Source organism: Sinocyclocheilus grahami, unplaced genomic scaffold (genome assembly GCF_001515645.1).
Source record: "Sinocyclocheilus grahami isolate Dianchi unplaced genomic scaffold, SAMN03320097.WGS_v1.1 scaffold3.1, whole genome shotgun sequence".
Classification (NCBI taxonomy): Eukaryota; Metazoa; Chordata; class Actinopteri; order Cypriniformes; family Cyprinidae; genus Sinocyclocheilus; species Sinocyclocheilus grahami.
This window is the reverse complement of record NW_015505182.1, coordinates 4,136,483-4,156,004: the sequence shown is the minus strand read 5'-3', so window position 1 is coordinate 4,156,004 and position 19,522 is coordinate 4,136,483. Positions and strand designations below refer to the sequence as shown.

General features: G+C 35.9%; 1 protein-coding gene across 4 annotated transcripts in view; it reads right to left on the bottom strand.

Moving 5' to 3' along the window:
* The window catches only part of nhsb (Nance-Horan syndrome b (congenital cataracts and dental anomalies)), a 56,211-nt gene extending 37,373 nt beyond the window's left edge, over positions 1-18,838 (bottom strand). For all 4 annotated transcript variants that reach the window (XM_016256055.1, XM_016256126.1, XM_016256267.1 and 1 more), the window contains exon 1: positions 18,377-18,838. In XM_016256055.1, coding sequence (XP_016111541.1) covers positions 18,377-18,656 — 280 coding nt within the window. In that variant the 5' untranslated portion in view covers positions 18,657-18,838. The remainder of the gene's footprint in view (positions 1-18,376) is intronic.
* Positions 18,839-19,522: the final 684 nt, after the last annotated feature.

Here is a 19,522-nt window from a genome sequence, read left to right as displayed (position 1 = left end):
TGTCGCTGATGACAGGGAGGTTTGTTTCTGCAGTGGCCCTGAGGGACAGGCTTCCCTTTAAATGGGACTGTGTGGGCAAAGGCAGCGCATCTCACGTCAGGCTGCTAGCCAATACCAACACTCCATGGAGAATCATTTATGTGCATGTGTGTGTGTAAATGTGTGAGAGTGTGTGTGTGTTTTCTGCCTCCCTGAGCAGCGATCGCACAGTGACCTATATATATCTTCCTCTCCACTCCTGCAATGCACTCAACCTCAATTATTCATAACGTACACAAATATTTCAGAACAAAGACGAATCTCACAGAAGAAATCAGATCATTATGTATAGCATTTGTGATCAAATAAACTAGTTACAATGAAGGTATCACATTAATGGGAATAACATGAAATATAAAATATAAAAATAATGAATATTTTATTAATATTAATATTTTATATATAATTTTTCATTTAAGAAATTTTATGATTTTTAAATCTATAATCTAATCTACAATTTAATCAGGGGTGTTTCCTCCAAGGAGGCAAGGGAGGCAGTGTCTCATCAAAAATTTGTAGCACAAAAATACAACAACGCCCATATTACAAAATATAATTTTAAAAAGTGTATTAATCACTTGCTTGTCCAACAGCGACACCAGCAGGTAAAGTTACAGCAGGAGTCTCCCGCCTCCCCTGAGCCCATTGAGTTTTAACAGACCCCCTAAAGCGTGCTGTGAGTTTTTGGGGGGTATTTGAGAATGAATGGGTGAAAGTCACGTGAGAGTGAAATGATTGGATATGACTGGTTATGTTCGGCTGTGATTGGTTCATGCAATAAATTCTGCCTCTTGTGTTCGTGCGCATTTGTGAATCAGTCTAAATTAACAATATAATGGTGTTAATGGGAAGACTAATTTTAAAAAGTAAGTAAACAACTCACACACTTAGATATAACCACTTTGTTACATCAAAATAAGACTTGAAATGGCCTGAAAACATGGTCTGTGGGAGTTTTAAGTGAGCTTGGTGAAATTTAAAGTAAATCTCCGCATCTGTGACCGATATTTACCAAGCTTTGATGACTGATGATTCGAAACATTCAAAAATAGTTAAAAGTTAATTATTAAAAATAATAGCTGAACATAAATTCAAAAATATATATATATATATATTTTAATAATACTGCCTTCAGTTATTATTTTAACTTGATGAGATTCATACATGGCTTGAATAAATGAATATTGATTACATTGTTAATGTAAAAATATAAAATAGACATTGACAGACATTGAGTATTCAGATAATTGTTCAATCAATGTGTTTTACAATAGCTGATTCTCCACATTGCATTCCTAACATATGTGGTTACATTCAAGTATTTACAAGCAGTCAAAACAAAACTCCATTCATACATGCTCTGTCTACCATGTGATAAACATTTTCTCCTGACCAATCAAGCTTTTTGAAGGATTTTCCATCTAAACTGCCTGCCAGACCAACCTGCTGTCCAGCTAGGCTTACACAGCAGGCCTGCATATGGTCAATCCAGTCCACAAACCCTTTAATTCCTGCCCATGGTTTGCACATAGCTCTCCATACCACATTGCATAGTGAGACCAGGTAGCAATATAAAGAAGTTGTGGTTTGTTCAAATCAGCTACACATTTACACTCAATTCTTATGATATTAATGCAAACTAAGTAACTAAAGAAAGGTCGATATACAGTATATGCTATAAGGTAATATACAAGATATTTTTCATAACATGCAATAATATTTTGGTCAGTACATTTAATAAATCCATTTATTCATTTTCACCTTCACAATAAAAGTGGTTGACAGGAAGAGGCTGGGGTAAATTATGAGCAGCTGGGGTAGTTTATGAGTGTATTTATTTTGCTTTTCTGCACAATATTTTGTTTCAGTAGCACATGGCTAAAACCCCAACTACAAATGCTGGATATAGAGTATGGCAGGGTCACTGCAAGAGAGAGAAACCAAGAAAAAAAAAGAAATAGAAGGAGAAAGAGTATGCCAGTATGTGTTAAAGAAAGACTGAGAAGGCAGAGACTGTGCAGTGAATGGGTGCCATCAGAATGAGAGTCCAAACATTACAATAATCCACAGGTAATCCACACAATTCCAGTCCATCAATTAACAAAGTTGTCTCATCTGAGTCAGGAGAAAAATATACACAGATCAAATAATGTTTACAAGCAAAAACAGTCCAAAACAATTCTAAACAAAAATGTCAGTGGATTATGATATGAGAGAACAACAGGGGATGGACTTTTTCACCGGAGGAAGCATTATTACGTATTATGGACTCGTATTTTGTCCAGAAGCAATAATTTAAATTTAAGAGATCTTGATGGGTTTTTTTTTCCAAACACTATGTTTTTCTTCTTACACACAAAGATTTTGACTTCACAAGATGCTAATTTATGGACTGGAGTTACTTGTGGGTTATTGTGATGTTTTTAATCCGCTTTTTGAGCTGTCATTCTGACGGCACCCATTCACTACAAAGGATCCATTGGTGAGCAAGTGATGTCATGCTGAAATTCTCCATATTTGTTCTGATGAAGAATCAAACTCATTTACATTTTGGATGGACTGAGGGTGAGTACATTTTCAGCAAATTATAATTTTTGGGTGAACTATTCTTTTGATATATTCTAGCCTATGGTTTTATGCAGACTGCATGCATGACAATCTTTATACAATATGCAATCTGCAAAACATCAAATGCTAATTGACATTTTCCAATGTCCGGGAATGGAAACAAAAGTTGCAACTGTATAGACAGTTACTGGACATTAAAAGCTGGTGGTATGTGAGGGTACAGAAATAATCTAGCCAGGATTCTGCTCACTGCCTAGAAATGTTTGTGATGGCTAGATACAAACACAGATTAAAAAAAGCAGGGAAGGATTGCATGAAGGCTGTAATCCCTTCAGATAGAGCAGATTTGAGTGGAGAGTGGGAACCAAGTGAGATTACGGACTGCTCCTTATTTTTCATCTATTTGTTTTTACACCAGACACGTACAACAGAACAGGCAAAAAAAAAATTTGTGCTGTCTTTTAAAATTAAACACATCATAATGACACTTCTTATCTTAATCACAGATGGTAACTGCATCAAGAAAGTTTGCCATTGCCACAAACCACATGGCTGTAATGGTGTAGGGGCATAATGGTCAAATGAAGGGAGAGAGGTGAGTAAAAGGCCAAAAAGAAGGTTAAAAAGGGCGGAACCGAACACTGCTTCACTGTCATCTAGTTGGCACGCTTATTTGTTTCTATGGAAGCAGGGGAATCTCCTGTCTGTTGGTTTGGGTTTCCCTGCAGATCACAAACACAGTAGAAGTTTACAGTCTCAGACAATAAATGCTTAAAAGTCTAAAATATTTAAAATAATACAAACTGTGAAATTCTCTTGCATATACAGGCCAAAGTAATAGTTGTTGTAGTGACTTTTGTCATGCAGCACCAAAATGCCACCATTGTGACATTCTCCCCACAAACCTTGGCACACTTTGGCTATTACCATGTTTTTGAATGAAGGAACACAGAAGTGACAAAGAAAGAACAACAAGAGTAGTCAACTTGCACACTATATTTCAAGTCTCCTGACTCACATGACTGAAATGTTATTCACTGGTCTCATTCAGATTCAAGTACACTAACTTTGCAGGCTGTATCAAAAATACAGTAAGATATTATATTATAATATTATGAAATGCTATTAAAATTTAAAATCACTGTTTTTAATTTTAATATATTTAAAATGTCATTTATTCCTGTCAAGGCAAAGCTGAATTTTCATATACTGATTTAGTGCTCAAGAAACGTTCTGCATAATATTTTTGTGGAAACCTTCATAAAATATTTTTACCCCATGGATTCTTTGATGAAGAAAAATTGTAAATGAACAGCATTTATTTGAAATATTAACAATAGTAACATTACAAGAGTATGTAATGTCACTTTTGATCAATTTAAGGCTATCCTTGATGAATTAAAGTATTATAATAAAAAAAAAATGGTAGTGTACATATTCAAATCACCAAAATGAGATTTAAGAGGTATGTCAGAGAGGAATTATTGATTTTTATCAGTTTCTCACACAATGAATATGGCTTCAGAACATAATACGTATGAAATACTGTTACTGTATATTTATTTTACGTTTATCTGGCAATTTTGGTCACCATTCACTTTCACTGTATGGAAAAGAGCAGTGTGTGAACATTCAGCCAAACATCTCTTTTTACATCTCTTTTTACGTCAAACTGTAATAGCTGTTCTGGAAAGATATGACTGTGAATAAATGAAGACCTTTAACCCTAACAGTTTGACCTTGGGTAAATCAATACGGTACCAGAATGATCCTTGAATGTCACTTTAATACAGTGCAACAGTGACATTTTGGTGAAGGAGGATAGCTGCCATGTAATAATTCTCCTGTCGGTCAGACTGTGCTTTAAAATCTGTAGATGCAGGATAAACAAACGAGCAAAAGAAACAGCAGATGGTGCCACAGATAGAGAAATATAATGACCTTAGTGAGTTTCAGGATCACCCGTCTTGATCTATTAAAACCATATGGCAGATCTGCACTTCACGCCCAGGGAGAGTAACGCAGCCCCCTCCTCACGCAAAATGATGCATCCTAAATACAACACACATTCCCACGAACATGCGCACATATATTTTTGCACACACAATGACACACACTGAGTGAAGCAGGGGGGAGAACCCAGTGGAAATTACAATGCAAGTTAATTGCAGTTTGACATAGCTGTAATTATTCAACTGAGTAAAAATAGTCACTTTCAATTACTTGATCATAGAGTGGATGTAGATCTGGTTCTATCAGACAAATGAGGCTTCTGTATATTCATGCTCTAATTTATAATTGTATGATCTAGGTGGTATATTTCATTCAGTGTCTCTTTTTTGGCTCTTCATCCTCATGTATAAGGTGCAGCGTGAGCATGTTTCCAGCATGCAGTGTTTTAACACTGTAGTGGAGCAGCTGCACTAACCTGCAGCCCTGCAGCACACCACTACTGCTGTCAGCACACGACACATCAGCCCACTCAGCAGACCACGCAAAAATAAACTCATACAGACTGATCTAGGGCCAGCTGTCTCCGACCAAATCCTTTCCTAAAGAATTATCAGACGAAAAGCTAATCTAATCACTGAACAGTGACAAAAGGTCACTCAAGTCTTTCCACGATTGCTCCATGATGCCAAATTCAGACAAGCTGAAGACCTTTTGGGCTGGTAACTGAAAGACTATAGGTTTAAACCCTGTAAAGAACAATTTGTGAACTTTCACCATTGTGTCCTAAAGTGAGATACTTAAATGGGGGTCTAGGATTATGTATACATACACTGAAAAAACATTTCAAGCTGTTCCAACTAATTATTATTTAGTAACTAGTTCCACAGAAATTTTACATTCAGTCAATTTCTGACTTCAAAGGTTATCTGAATTTTTTAGTTGGCTCAACCTTTCCTGAACTAGTTTTATAGTCCATTCAGCTAAAATGTTTTAATTGGTCAAACATTTAGAAAAGTACAGCAAGTTGTGTCAATTAAAATTTTACCATTTACTCCATGTGTTTTATGTTACCTCAACTAAGATTTATTATTTGGGCATCATAAGAAATTACTGGGGAACTAGTTGTTACATTTAATATATTTTTATAATTTGACAAAATTATTTAAAATGATTAACTGATGTTTATTAATCACTAAAAACACACACATTACAACACATAATAGCCTTTATTTAATAACAATCTCCATTTATAAAAAATTTCATACAGACTAAACATACAGGCTTGAAGAAAAAAGTCACCCTAAGGTCAAAAAAGATGGCCTAAGGGTCAATAAATTAACAGCAAATTTTCATTTTTGGGTGAACTATCCCTTTAAAGCTCCAGTTGACAAACATTACATCTGTAATACAACTGCAAAAACAAAATGTCTGCAAACAAACATTTACAAATATTACTACTGTTCACAATTACATCTTTAAAATGAGGCAGAAGTAAAAAAAAATAAAAAATAAAAAAAAATAAAAAATGGCACCAGTGACAGAAAGGTCACAGGGGGGGGTGCAGTTCTCCTCTGGCCAGATGAAACCAGCATGACGTGGTTAAATTCCAGGCTGCAACACAGGTCAGATTGAGCAGAGGACTTGTCTGGTTCTCGTGGTCTTGTCCCGATGGCCAACGAGGTCTTCGGAGGGGATCTGTCTCTGGGGCTCATCTAGTTGTCCTGGTCTCCGCTGACTTTCAGGGCAGTCGAAGTCTTCTCTAGGTGCGAACTTGTGTGCACAATATACTGATTCACTACCTAGGGAACTGACTCTTTGAGATGCTTTGAACGGCCTTGTGAAACGATTCAGTTGTTCATTTTCGTTTGGAACGACTAACTCCCCTCTCGAAGTTCCATTCACAAGACCAGAAACGCTGTGTAATCCGCACTGTTTGAAAAGAGCGCCATTTCACCGTGGCTGGTTTATATATATATATTTGTGACCCAAAACTTTTAAACAGTAATGTAAATGTAATATAAATTGATAATGGATCAACAACCATACTGTATCCTGCTTGCTCTGACAAGGAAAAAAACCCAAAAACATGTTACTTCTTCTCTGGTGAAGCATTTGACGAAACCTTAAATTGAGGACAAGTCAAACAAGACAATCCATACCGACTCGTGGGCAGGGGATGTTTGGACAGCACACTTCAACATCCTGGCTGGAGATTGCTTTAATTTGAGCCCCAGTAATGGAGTAATAGCAGTTAATTCCTGAACTAATGAGCTCGGCTTTGCGCTTTGCTTTCGGTGTCTGTTCTACTTAAGCCGCTCTTGATCTGTTCATGCTGATATCCCTATATCTGTCCAGATATAATGACAGCATCATGTGACCTCCAGGATGTCTCTTTCAGGAACAGTATGGGCAGCTGTCCTTCAGACTAGGAAAACAACACTGTAAGATGCTTACTAAAGGCAATCTGTTGACAGAATGGTGTGGTTTAAGACCACACACACACACACACACACACACACACACACACAAACCACACATATATACGTACACCTATAATCTACAGATGTAGGTCTACTGAAAAAGAGTCTAGTGCTATCATCAACACTTGACAAACAACTTACCTATACAGATTTTTCTCCTGAAACCTGAACAGTGAGGAGAAAAACACAAGGGATTTGTTATAAATCAAATAAACAGCCAGTCCATTCATGTTTAAAAGGTGTGTGGTAAAAAAAACTATAATAATGCCACAGGTCAGCATGAATGTTCTTGAAATCTCTTTAAAAAGATGACATATTTTGGTACCTTATGTCTTTAGTCACACCGTATAATGTTTTACAGTGCAATGGTTTTTGGACATGGTCAAAACTTGCAGAGATTTATTGCCTAAGGCTTTTAAAGTCCCCACAGAAGACAAAACTCAGTTTAGAACTATTACATAAGACAGAGTTGTTTTTCTGGCTCACTTTCCATTCTCAAAGTGGCATGTGTTTTTTGTTAAGAGATAAATATAGCGAACGAAAGCTTGCCCAGACCCAAAGACATTTTTTTTTCCAGTGGACAGTTATACACTATACAATATGATTTTTGTATTCTTTTATACTCACCTTTTATCATAATATAATATAATATAATATAATATAATATAATATAATATAATATAATATAATATAATATAATATATCATTTAAGCCTGCATTAAAAATCATCACACTAAAATATACATTTCTTCATTAAATAAGCCATTAGCTGTCCATACAATCTATTGTAAATGAATGGCACTTTAAATATAATTTGTTTTTTTAAACACAGCTTACATATTTGATTTCATTTTATTTATTAGTGTCATGAAAAGTTAGTGTCATTTAAAAAAAACGTACACAAAAATATTAATTTCTAAATTAATTTCTAAAGGTTTTTTTAGACACAGCTTTCATCTATTAATAAATGATTTATTATTTTATTTAATATTTAATTACATTTAAGAAAGCATTAAAGTGTCCTTAAAAAGTTAAAAAACACACAAAAACATAATTTCTAAGAGAAGAGTTGCCATACAGTCCATATTAGTATTTTATTTTAGACAAGACTGTCATCTGTTTGTTTAGCATATCACCTGAACTCTTTTATGAGAAGTTACAATATCAAAACTTTAATAATCATAATATTAAAAGTCATAATAATCAAAATATTATACTTATTAAAATATAATGATTTAAAGATTTTATTACAAATTAATTAAAAAATAAAATTCAGATTAAAGATTCAAATGAAGAATTCAGATTTAAATGAAAGTTGTCCATACAATGCAACAGAGTTACTGCACACTGACTCCCACTGATTCAATCAGTGTAGATTAAAGACGGCTCAAATACAACAGCCCTGTTTACTGTTGCAGCTTTGATACACTGTCATCATCACAGCCCTCTCTCATTTCTCTCCCTCTGTCTGTCTGTCTTAATTACGGCTATTCCCTCTGTCGTGACTCAATCAGCCAAGTTTTTCCTCTCTGTTTTCCCTCACTCTCTCTTTCAGAGACCGACCGATCTTTTGCAGCACAAGCAGCCAAATAAACACTCCTCCTTCTGTTCCTCTGACACAGAAGAGATTTTCCTTCAGTCACTGAGAAAGTGAGGATTCCCACTGATTTTTGTCATTTATATGCCACTAGCAGCACCAATAAAATTGCAAAAAGTAATTGTTAACTAACAGGTTTCCCACACACTTCCCGTTGACCTCTCAGTCTTCCATTTTTCAAACCATTTAGTCAATTCCCCCAGTAAACAACTTGTTATAGTTACAAATTTATGCTATTGGCTGAGTCTGAAATTGGTCTAAATAAATACAACACTCTAATAAAAGTATTTGTATTTAATTTTCACAGATGTTTTACCCATATTTTGAATCATGCATTTCATTCTGTGTTTTGGGGTTGAAAATGTCTATAAACTTAACAGAAAAGGTATCAGATGTTACAGTATTTGACTTTATTTGAACTTTTATTATTATTATTATTATAGACTTCACTTTTAACGTTTGACCAAGTTAGTGTTCAATGACGTAATGAATGTAAAATAGCAGAAATAGTTGAATTTGTGTGGCCTTGTCACTAGATTAACTCCAGCTCCTCTTCAGCTACCTATTCTGTAGATCTGGAAGCCCCTTTGTGGTTTTAATAGATCTTTAGGACTAAAAGTCATAGACAGAATTCAGAAGTCATGACAGACAAGTCTCTCACTGTCTGTGGAGCATGGCTGCTTAGTCTGGGCAGATTGCAAACTCGAGTCGAACTGCAGTTTAACCCATCCATACATCCAGTGCATCGAGGGAGGTGGTTAATGATTTCCCAAGGTGTCCCTCCAAGGTATAAAAAATTACCCAAATTCTTGAGCATTGCTATATGCAATATTTGGAGAAACTGTATGATAATTGCTCACTTTGCTAAACATTGTGTTCCTGTGGCTCAGTGGTAAAGCATTGCATTAGCAGTGCAAAAGGTTGTGGGTTCAATTCCCAGGGAACATGCATACTGGTAAAAAATGTATAGCCTGAATGCACTGTAAGTCGCTTTGGATAAAAGCGTCTAATTAATTATTATCTCTAGATATTTAGGGTCTTCAGACATGGTGACTGGTGCAAAAATAAAGAGAGTTTTGCAGATTTAGATTATGCCTGATAATAATGTTACTACATCATTTGTCATCTAGTATTTTACGTTTTTTTTTTTACTTACAGTACATAAACAATAATTTGTTTTCTGAAGAAAACCTGCCTCTCTCTTTCAGTCTAAATAAAGTCCATATAGCTAACAATATACTTCCAGTTTCACTGTTTCTCAGCTCAACCTTCATTTCTGAGGCTTTGTCTTAAGAGGATGCGGATTTCTTCTCCATCACGATGAACAGTTCTCAGACAGGCCTCATAGAGAACCTTGATGTGCTTCCAGTGAAAATCAAAGTGCATTAAACATTAAAAGTACTGTCAAATGCAGAAGCAAACCAACTCTAAGGGGAAAATTAGAGCACTGAGAAGGCTAGAAGGCAGAAAGCAAAAAAAAATCGACTTTATGATCCTTGTTGAGCTTTACTATTCACCTGCATGCTTACATATGTACTGTAAATTAAGTCCCATTTTAATAGATTTTTTTTTCATACAGAGAAATAAAAGGGAACCTATAAGTCTACTGTACTGTTTGAAAACCCAGAGAATGAAACCCCAGATTGCATTGTGACAAGCTCAGTGAAAAAATTAATCTATCATGGCAGAGAAATGTTGATAATAAATATATTTAATTCATTAATGAAAAGATATATTTGACTCTACTATCGGTCCTTCACTATGTTCATTTGATTTGAATGAAATGCAAACAAAACATTAAGCAAGCTTGACATATTAAAGAACAGTGATGCTTTGCTGCAAGTCAACCAGTCATGTTCCTTGGCAGAGAGACGCTGACCTCTAACCCACATACAACTCTCTGACTTCATTATGTGTCTGTGCTCGGTGTGCTCTTTCGTTTAGGATGGGGGTACTGTAGAATGTGGGAAAGGGGCTTCCACTTAGAACAAGTCAGGACAGAGAGTTTATGCCATTTTTTAAAGATGAATACACTGCGGTCCTAATGGTTGAATAATCGATTGGTTTCATTTAGTCTTGATAAAGTATCAGTGAAAGCTGGAAGATCGAATCTGCTATACATCCCTCAAACTCTGTAGCCTCTGTAGCCTGTCCTACTTCCCTCCAAGTATACGCTTAGTTTATGAATTTTTAATGGAAATGAAAGAAATAATGGTTCACGCCGGACCTGCTGGTCTTACTAATTATTCATGAGGTTAGGATTTAAACTCTGCCATTAACCAGCTGTCTGAATGAGTGACAGCACAGGGTGCCACCTATACAATAAATATCTAATTATAACTTAAGCTGACAAAGGGTATGGTTATTTGATCAAAAATACAGTAAAATATCAATATTCTGAAATATTATTACAATTTCAAATAAGTGTTTTCTTGTTTAAAATATTTTACAATTTTCAGCAGCCATTACTCACTCTTAAGTGTTCAGCTTAAAAAGCATTCTCAAAACATAGTATTCTAAATTGACAAAAATTCAGTCTTACAGAGATCAGACATTTAAAAGAAAAATACTGCTGGGGCAACCAGAAGCACAGGTAATCAGCATAAAAACTCCTGACACTAACCCAAATCACCCATTAGACCATAAAAATATTTTTCGCTCTTTCTTTGAACCTACCTAATACTTCATTTTGAGTTTATATCTGAAGTAAATTATAACCTGAGAGTGTCACTTGCCCTTTGTCTGGACTCTATTATAAATTACCTGAAAGGAAGTGGTATAACACTCCTTACTATTCCATTGTGTAAACCTCTATGTTATGGACTGCCCAGCCCCGAGGCTAAGAGAACAAGAGAACAAATCACATTACACCATGCATTAGTAAAAAAAACTGTTATATTACATGAGAAAATCAGGAATTCCGGTTTTGGGTTGTAACATGCACTAGATAAATCAATAAATCAATATGATTTCCACATACATAAAACACAAAGCACTTTTACCTCACTTAAAGTTACCTATTAGCGCGTGCCTGACATGAAGTTTGCCACTCTTTGCAGAATTTGCACTAAGAAATGGCTCCTTCAGTCAAGCAAATGACTCGCATATGTTTTTGTGCGACTACCACTACTAGTTGAAGTAAACTAAGCAAATATTTCTGTTTAGGGATTCTCTCTATTGAATACTAAGACTCAAAACTATGGAAGTCTGTTTCCACCATTGAACATAAAACAAAAAAGGTAATTGCGACTTTTTATCTTACTTCTATTTTTTTTTCAGAGAAAAAAATTCAAAATTGCGAGATGTAAACAGAATTGCAAAATATGAACATGCAGAATTCTAACTTTGGTCACACTTTACTTAAAGCCTTTATGTACAGTATTAAGCATTTTAAAGGGTTATTAAAGGGTATAATGCATTATAATTATTCATAATGTGCATTGTAATACATTATGTCTTGTCGTAAATAATTATAACCAAATTTAAAATGCACAGTGTAACAATTAATTGATAAGTGTTATAATGTATTAACTATGGTTACAATTATTCATGAGATTGTACAGTGCATTATTAGGTGCATTACAAGACATAATTAATGCATTAAAACTACTTTTATAATGCATTATACATAAAGGCTTTAAGTAAAGTGTTACTCTAACTTTTTTCTTATAATTTCAAATTTACATCTCATAATTCTGACTTGTTTCCTATCAATTCTAAGTTTACATCTCACTATTTGGACTTTTCTTTTGGTAATTGCAAGTTTATATCAGAATTGTGAGATATAAACTCATATTTCAGAGACAAACTGTGAGAATTGTAAGATTAAAAAACATGCAATTACCCTTTTTATTTTAGTTTTTCTTTTTTTATTCCATTGTGGAAAAAGGCTTCCATAAAAAAGAGCTTCATTTCACATCCTAAACATCAAAAATAAAAATTAAATATATTTTTTCTTGACACATTATGTGTAAAATGGGTTAATTTTTTTAATGAAAGTGTAAGCCATGTTTTTCATGTCTTTTTCAGGCCAAATTTCCCACATTCCACAAAGCATCTGATTGTTCCATGATATGCTGCATTTGGAATTCTAACATGAACATTATTTATTCAGTAAACCTTAGTTAAAAAAATTATGTATAATAAATAAAGTAAGTTATTGCCTCTTTACCAACATATAACTTTTAGATCAAACATCAGCTTAATACCATCAAAACATATACAAAACAAATAAGCATATAAGTATAAGCATATACTTCTGTTGACCTGAGGCAATGTACAAGTGCTCACAGTGGACTTGTTCTCTAAGACTGTGTGTGTGCTAATGGTGGGCAAACTCTGAGTATTTAAACCATGGGCTGCAGTGCTCTCTGAATCTGACCAATCAGATCTGAGCACACAGTAGCCTGAAGCTGAGAGGATGATGTGCCGTCCATAGCTACTTTAATTCCAGGCCACTGAGACTCATTTATGTATGATACTTATCAAAACGAAACAAGCAAGAGAGCCTTCGACCTATTATAAGACAAAAAGAGAATGGAAAATGGAGTGCACGTTTTCTGGGGTGCTTTGTGTCTTTTAGATGCATATGTACATTTTCATGTATGTTTATCAGTACAAACAATCAAAAATCTTTTTCTGTTGACGGTGTAAATGTGCACTAGTGCATGTGGGTAGGGAGGCCTGTGGGTATGTCTGTGTGTGGTGATGGGCTATTAAAGTTATAGGACAATGAATTTGGCTCCAGGGGCTCTTAGAGTAAAAAGAGTGGATGCTGCAGTGGGCTCTGTTAAAGGGGTCATATGACGTTGCTAAAAAATAACATTATTTTGTGTATTTGGTGTAATGAAATGTGTTTATGCGGTTTAAGGTTAAAAAACACATTATTTTCCACATACTGTACATTATTGTTTCTACTCTATGCCCTGCCTTTCTGAAATGCGTCGATTTTTACAAAGCTCATCGGTCTGAAAAGCGAGGTGTGCTCTGATTGGCCAGCTATCCAGTGTGTTGTGATTGGCCGAATACCTCAAGCGTGTGACGGAAATGTTACGCCCCTTACCATACTGTGATGCCGTGTTCCGGCGTGACGAGACAAAACTAATAAAACCCAATATAAACTAGGCATTTGTAGCATCCAGTGGGGACATAACTATTGATTATAATGACTTATACTGTCTTTTTACGCGTTGCGTTGCTCCGCGTAAACATAAAACCATGTCTGCATTTGTGATCGGAGAAATGACAAACAACAAGAGCTACTCTACACTGCTCAAAATTCGCGTTTGAATCATCAGTGGCAAATCCTTTAAATATGAAAGCATACTTACAGGCTGTGAGTCTGCATTATTTGTCAGAACACCGGCATTGTAGGCTAATCTCCCAGGAAACAGTCCTCGTCCTCCGTAAAATGCATTGCTCACATCTGAATATATGAGTTGAACTGTTCTGGAACGGTGTTGTAAAAACAACTTAACCACTGATTTCTAGTTGTGTCCTCTATTGGAAGACCAAACAAAGTAGTTTCGCTTTCATAACGAAACACACAGTGTCTCCACAACATGGCGGCGGCGGCAACAATACTACAGCGAGAATAAAAGTTATGCCTTCTTTCTTAGCGTAAACATTTGGGTGGCGTTATGCAAATCTTCCCACATCGTGACGTAGACATGTGGGGGCGTGTTTATATGAGGCGTTTTAGGAGGGTGTCGATGAGTCTTAACTTTTATAAAGAATATCTCTTTAGGTTTGTGACTTTAGTCTTTGCAACTTCAGGGATCTTATCTATTCACGAACAGCTTGTAACACTCCAAAGAGAAAGGAAAACTTGAAATCGCATCATATGACCCCTTTAAAAGGTTAGAACCCCTCTCATTCAGGCCAGGTTACTATTCTGCCTTTGTGTGCTGGTATGGCAAAAAAATATAAATAAATAAATAAATATACAAATAAATAATAAAAAAATTATATATGCTATTACATTGCATAAATGTAATGCAAATTATGCATACAATATTTTATTAATATTTTTATCTAAATACTTCAAATTAGAGCACCTAATATATGTATGTATTTTTTAGTGCTGTCACGATTAATCGCATCCAAAATAAAAGTTTTTGTTTATGTAATATATGTGTGTGTACTGTGTATATTTATTATGCATATATAAATAAACACACATAAAATATATATTTTGGAAATATTTACATGTACAGTATATATTTATATTTATATAATTTATATTATATATAAATATATTTCAAATACAAATATAACATATTTTTCTTAAATATATGCATGTGTGTATATATATATATATATATATATATATACATAATAAATATTCACAGTACACACACATATTATGTAAACAAAAACTTTCATTTTTAATGCGATTAATCATGATTAATCGTGATAGCATTAGTATATTTATAACACTACATGTAGCCTGTTTTCACAAGAATTGCATACAATTATTGCAAGAATTATTAATAAAAACAAGTCAACCTCAGAGGTTTCCTTATGTCTTACAGGCACAGTTTTCAACAGTATAAAGATGAGACTGTTCCAATCTCAAACACGTTGGTATGGGTGTTAAACGTAACAAGTAAAAAATGTTTCTCATTGACTTTCCTCAGTCTGATCTTTTCCCTTCATTAGTAAAACCTGCAAATGGCTGTATGCTCTGGAAGAGGTCTTGTCTAATTAAACAGGTCCTGGGGCAGGCAAGGTAATCTCTACCCATCCTCGCTTGGGGAGGACAGATCACAGGCCTTCTTACTTCTAGGATAGAAAGAAAAAACGGTCCCAGAATGGATTAAATCCAAGACTAGGCACAATGCTGTGTGAGGTACTGTAGCTGTGCCTGTTCTGTGCTATTATGCAATGTGATGTACTTATCATCACTTTTAATGCACTGCTCAAAGATTTCAGGAATGAATATCCCTTATTAAAAGAACAGTCCAGGACCAAGTCTAAGGAGCGTTTATGCAAATACCTCAAAACTTACGAACAGTTTCAGCTGTAAGAACCGTCAGCAACACTATCTGACAGCTTACACACACATGACACAGCAACAGGACTCCTATGGACCCCCTTCCCATGTATTGCACATACATTGCATCATATTTAGCTCTAGACACCTTAACAATCCACCTCACTCCAGCTATTTTAAAACTGTGACAATTACAATAATAACAATTCACACAGCTGTCATTGTTACCGGATGTTGCACTAGCCATTTTATGCTGACTTTGTCTATTGTTTGTATATATAGACTGTTTATTGTCCCTTATGTCTATTTATTGTAACTCTGGGTTACTGTGCTGTACATAGTGTGTTTCTAAAGGCTGATGTTTGCAACAAGGTTTCCTTTTCTAATAAGTTGTGTTTTTGTCATTTTAAATATATTTTTTAAAATGTCTATATAATTTTATTTCAGTCTTAGTCTTTTGGTACATAAATTTTGTATAGTTTATTTCAGTGAATCTATTTTTCTTAAATGTCTATATAGTTTTATTTAAGTCTTAGTTTTTTTTAATACATTACTTTTTTATAGTTTATTTCAGTTTTTCTTTTGGATTTAGTAAAATAACCCTGATCTGGAGTGAATCTAAAGAGGCAAGCTAGCAAAGGTCACAAATAAAGTTGTATGAGGGCCCTGCCTACAGGCCAACTGTCCATTCAAATTCAGGAGGGTGTCGTTCCTGGCACCACATGCCATCACTGGAATAACAAGACAATACACTGCAGTTATGGGATTAGGATCGTTTACACTAATCGAGCCATAAAGGGCTATGACACACGCCTCAACCACACAATGAGACAGTTGGAGACTCCCAGCAAAACTGTTTACAACCAATGTTTTCCAATCAAACACAAGGTCACATTTCTTTCCACCTTTTTCTCACTGATTTGTCATAATTAATTCTCAAACATACAGCTTCCTAAATGTTAGCGAAAGAGTCAAACTTGAAACTCGAAATTTTTCTGTCTGTTAAAGAATGCAAAAATTACAGACTGGCATAAGTTTGTGCTCCTCAAAGCTTAAGATTGAAAACCCCTGGCTTTTAATCTTTTTATTTTGACTGCAAAGTCAAACACAGCAACTGGCTTTAACATTTAACACTGTTCTCCTATGGCCGGGTTCAAAACACGTCACATGGCATCGAACTGAAATAATTTGATCCTATTTGAACTAATTGCATGTGTCTGTAAATGTGTTTGTTTTTCTTTGCCTCAAAGTGGAGGGGGAAATCTCTATCTTGTCAGTGCTGTATCTATGCACTGGACTTATCCCCATGCACTGCAGCTTAACATCCTCTTATAATAAAAGCTATACAGCAGCACCCAGCGCTGAGGCTATGATCCACATGAGGCTATGATCTCCTCAGAGGCTTGACAAGGGCGCTGAGGTTGTAGCATTTTATTTCAAAGCAGGGGCCTGATTTCATCGGCCCATGCAGTTGAAATGAAGCAGGTGGCCGGGTTCAAAACACGTCACATGGCATCGAACTGAAATAATTTGATCCTATTTGAACTAATTGCATGTGTCTGTAAATGTGTTTGTTTTTCTTTGCCTCAAAGTGGAGGGGGAAATATCTATCTTGTCAGTGCTGTATCTATGCACTGGACTTATCCCCATGCACTGCAGCTTAACATCCTCTTATAATAAAAGCTATACAGCAGCACCCAGCGCTAAGGCTATGATCCACATGAGGCTATGATCTCCTCAGAGGCTTGACAAGGGCGCTGAGGTTGTAGCATTTTATTTCAAAGCAGGGGCCTGGTTTCATCGGCCCATGCAGTTGAAATGAAGCAGAAGCAGGGTTTTTAAATCACATATGTTATGGATACCACTTTTTCACTGGGCATTAGACATTTCATCATGGATATGAGGTGGATGTTGCTTTGCATTTATTGCTGCATCCAAGCAACTGCCATATTTATTTTCTCTCCACACCCAACCTGGAAGTTTCATGTAAAATGCCTAATTTTTATTTGAGGGCGAAAAAGATATCATATCTCATCTTGTTTAAATGTCACATCACTGATAACCTTTAGGTTAGATTTATCCTTTATCTTGCATTTAATTCTGTTGCAGCAGCTGGGTGGGTGCAGCGCCAGTTTAATATGACATAAGGACAACATATTTTATTTTCTTTATAATGGGATGTGCAAAAATAAGCATAATAATTGGGGGAAAAAATTGTAATCCAAGCGCAGCCGAATGTGATTATGCAATTACGCGTTTTAAAGACACTACAGATTCCTTATTACTATGCTCGAAAAAATCAAATGAAAATCATGTTATACCTGCAGAGATAACTGTTGCGTTTATCCATTTTAATAAACAGTGCCTATTGAAATAACCATGGCATACACGCCCCTCTCTCTAAACAGCTGCTGAAAACGACCCATACTGTCTCCTATCGTCTTAAAAATCTTAACGATCACACATTTATAGACTAAAAACTGCATGCAGCGGCTGGTTACTGTGTGTCAAGACGCTTTTCGTTTCGGAGCGAAAAGCGCAACCGGTCACGGTGCAGGTGTTGGTTACGCATACAGGCGTGTGACACATTATAATTTGCTCGGCAAAGCTTCGAGACAGTGTCTACATGTGACCTGATACATATAACCACCATATTCATTCATTCTTTTCCAATAATTTGCAAAAACATCACACTTTCGTGTATAAAATCTCCAAGCCATAATTTACGCGTAATGGTCTACTTACGCACAGCCTCCAGTTTTGGATCCAGCGCACTGGCGGTTTGCTGGATTTTGCCTATTTTGTTCTGCAAAGCCCAAACCCGTTGGTTTGTGGAGACTACTTCGTTCTCAAGCTCCTGGAATAAGGAGCAGGCGTGTTTGGACAGGTCGGAGAGCTGCCGCAGGGTCCGGGATAGAGCCACATTGGTGATGGAGCACAGATCCTCGAACAGTATCCCTTCATCATTAGGGATGGCATGTCTGCACAGCAGCTGGGGCTCAACGATCCGTTTGGCAAAAGGCATTTTTCAGTAGGTAAATGCAAATCCCCCATAAATAAAACAATCAACTAATCCAACTGAAGATTCTGGTGCCTGTCAAGCGAAAATCCACGAATCCTCCGCGCAACCCGCCATCACTTCAGTTCTCCCGTTAGAGGAGATCACACAGGGATGGTGGTTACTCAGTGAAAATCTCTGCTCCTCCTCTGCTCCTGAATGCCTTTTGGTAGGCTAGTGGCTTTTTTGAGGGTTTTGAGGCTGATGTGGGATAGAGAGAGGCTTTGCAAAAACACGGACTGGTCTACTTGCGCCAGGAGCGGAGAAAAACTACGCATTCTACTACGGCGAAGGCATATGTCTTAAATATTAATTACGGCACGATGTCAGGAGCCTCATTAATATACACGAGCAAAGCCTTAACCGTATTAGGTTTAAGGGGGGGCTTAGATGTTTGAAGATGTACGCACGTTTATATGGCTTTGATTAATTCATCTAGAAAAATAATGTGTTAGAGAGTCTCGTTACACAATTCGTTTTAACAGCTTTAACTCTTTTTTGTTGATGGGTAAATTTATCGAGGTAATCAAATGCACTGTTCAAAATAATTATTACACATAATATTATTTTCTATAATAATACAACGTCTGCTGTTACCTCAGGAAGTTGGTGGTGATGTATGATAGTGAGCTCGTTTTTTAATCTGTTAAAATTGGTTACAACTTATCCTGCGTTACAATAAAACACAGTCTCCTCTCTGTATAGCTAGAGGCCGTTTAAGTCTTTTCAGTCTGCTGAAATGAATAAGTTCATTCACAACCCCTGACTACGTCATTAATGCTCCATTGTGATTGCTACAAAGGTGACGGCGTAAAGTATCTGTGCCCCGTTTT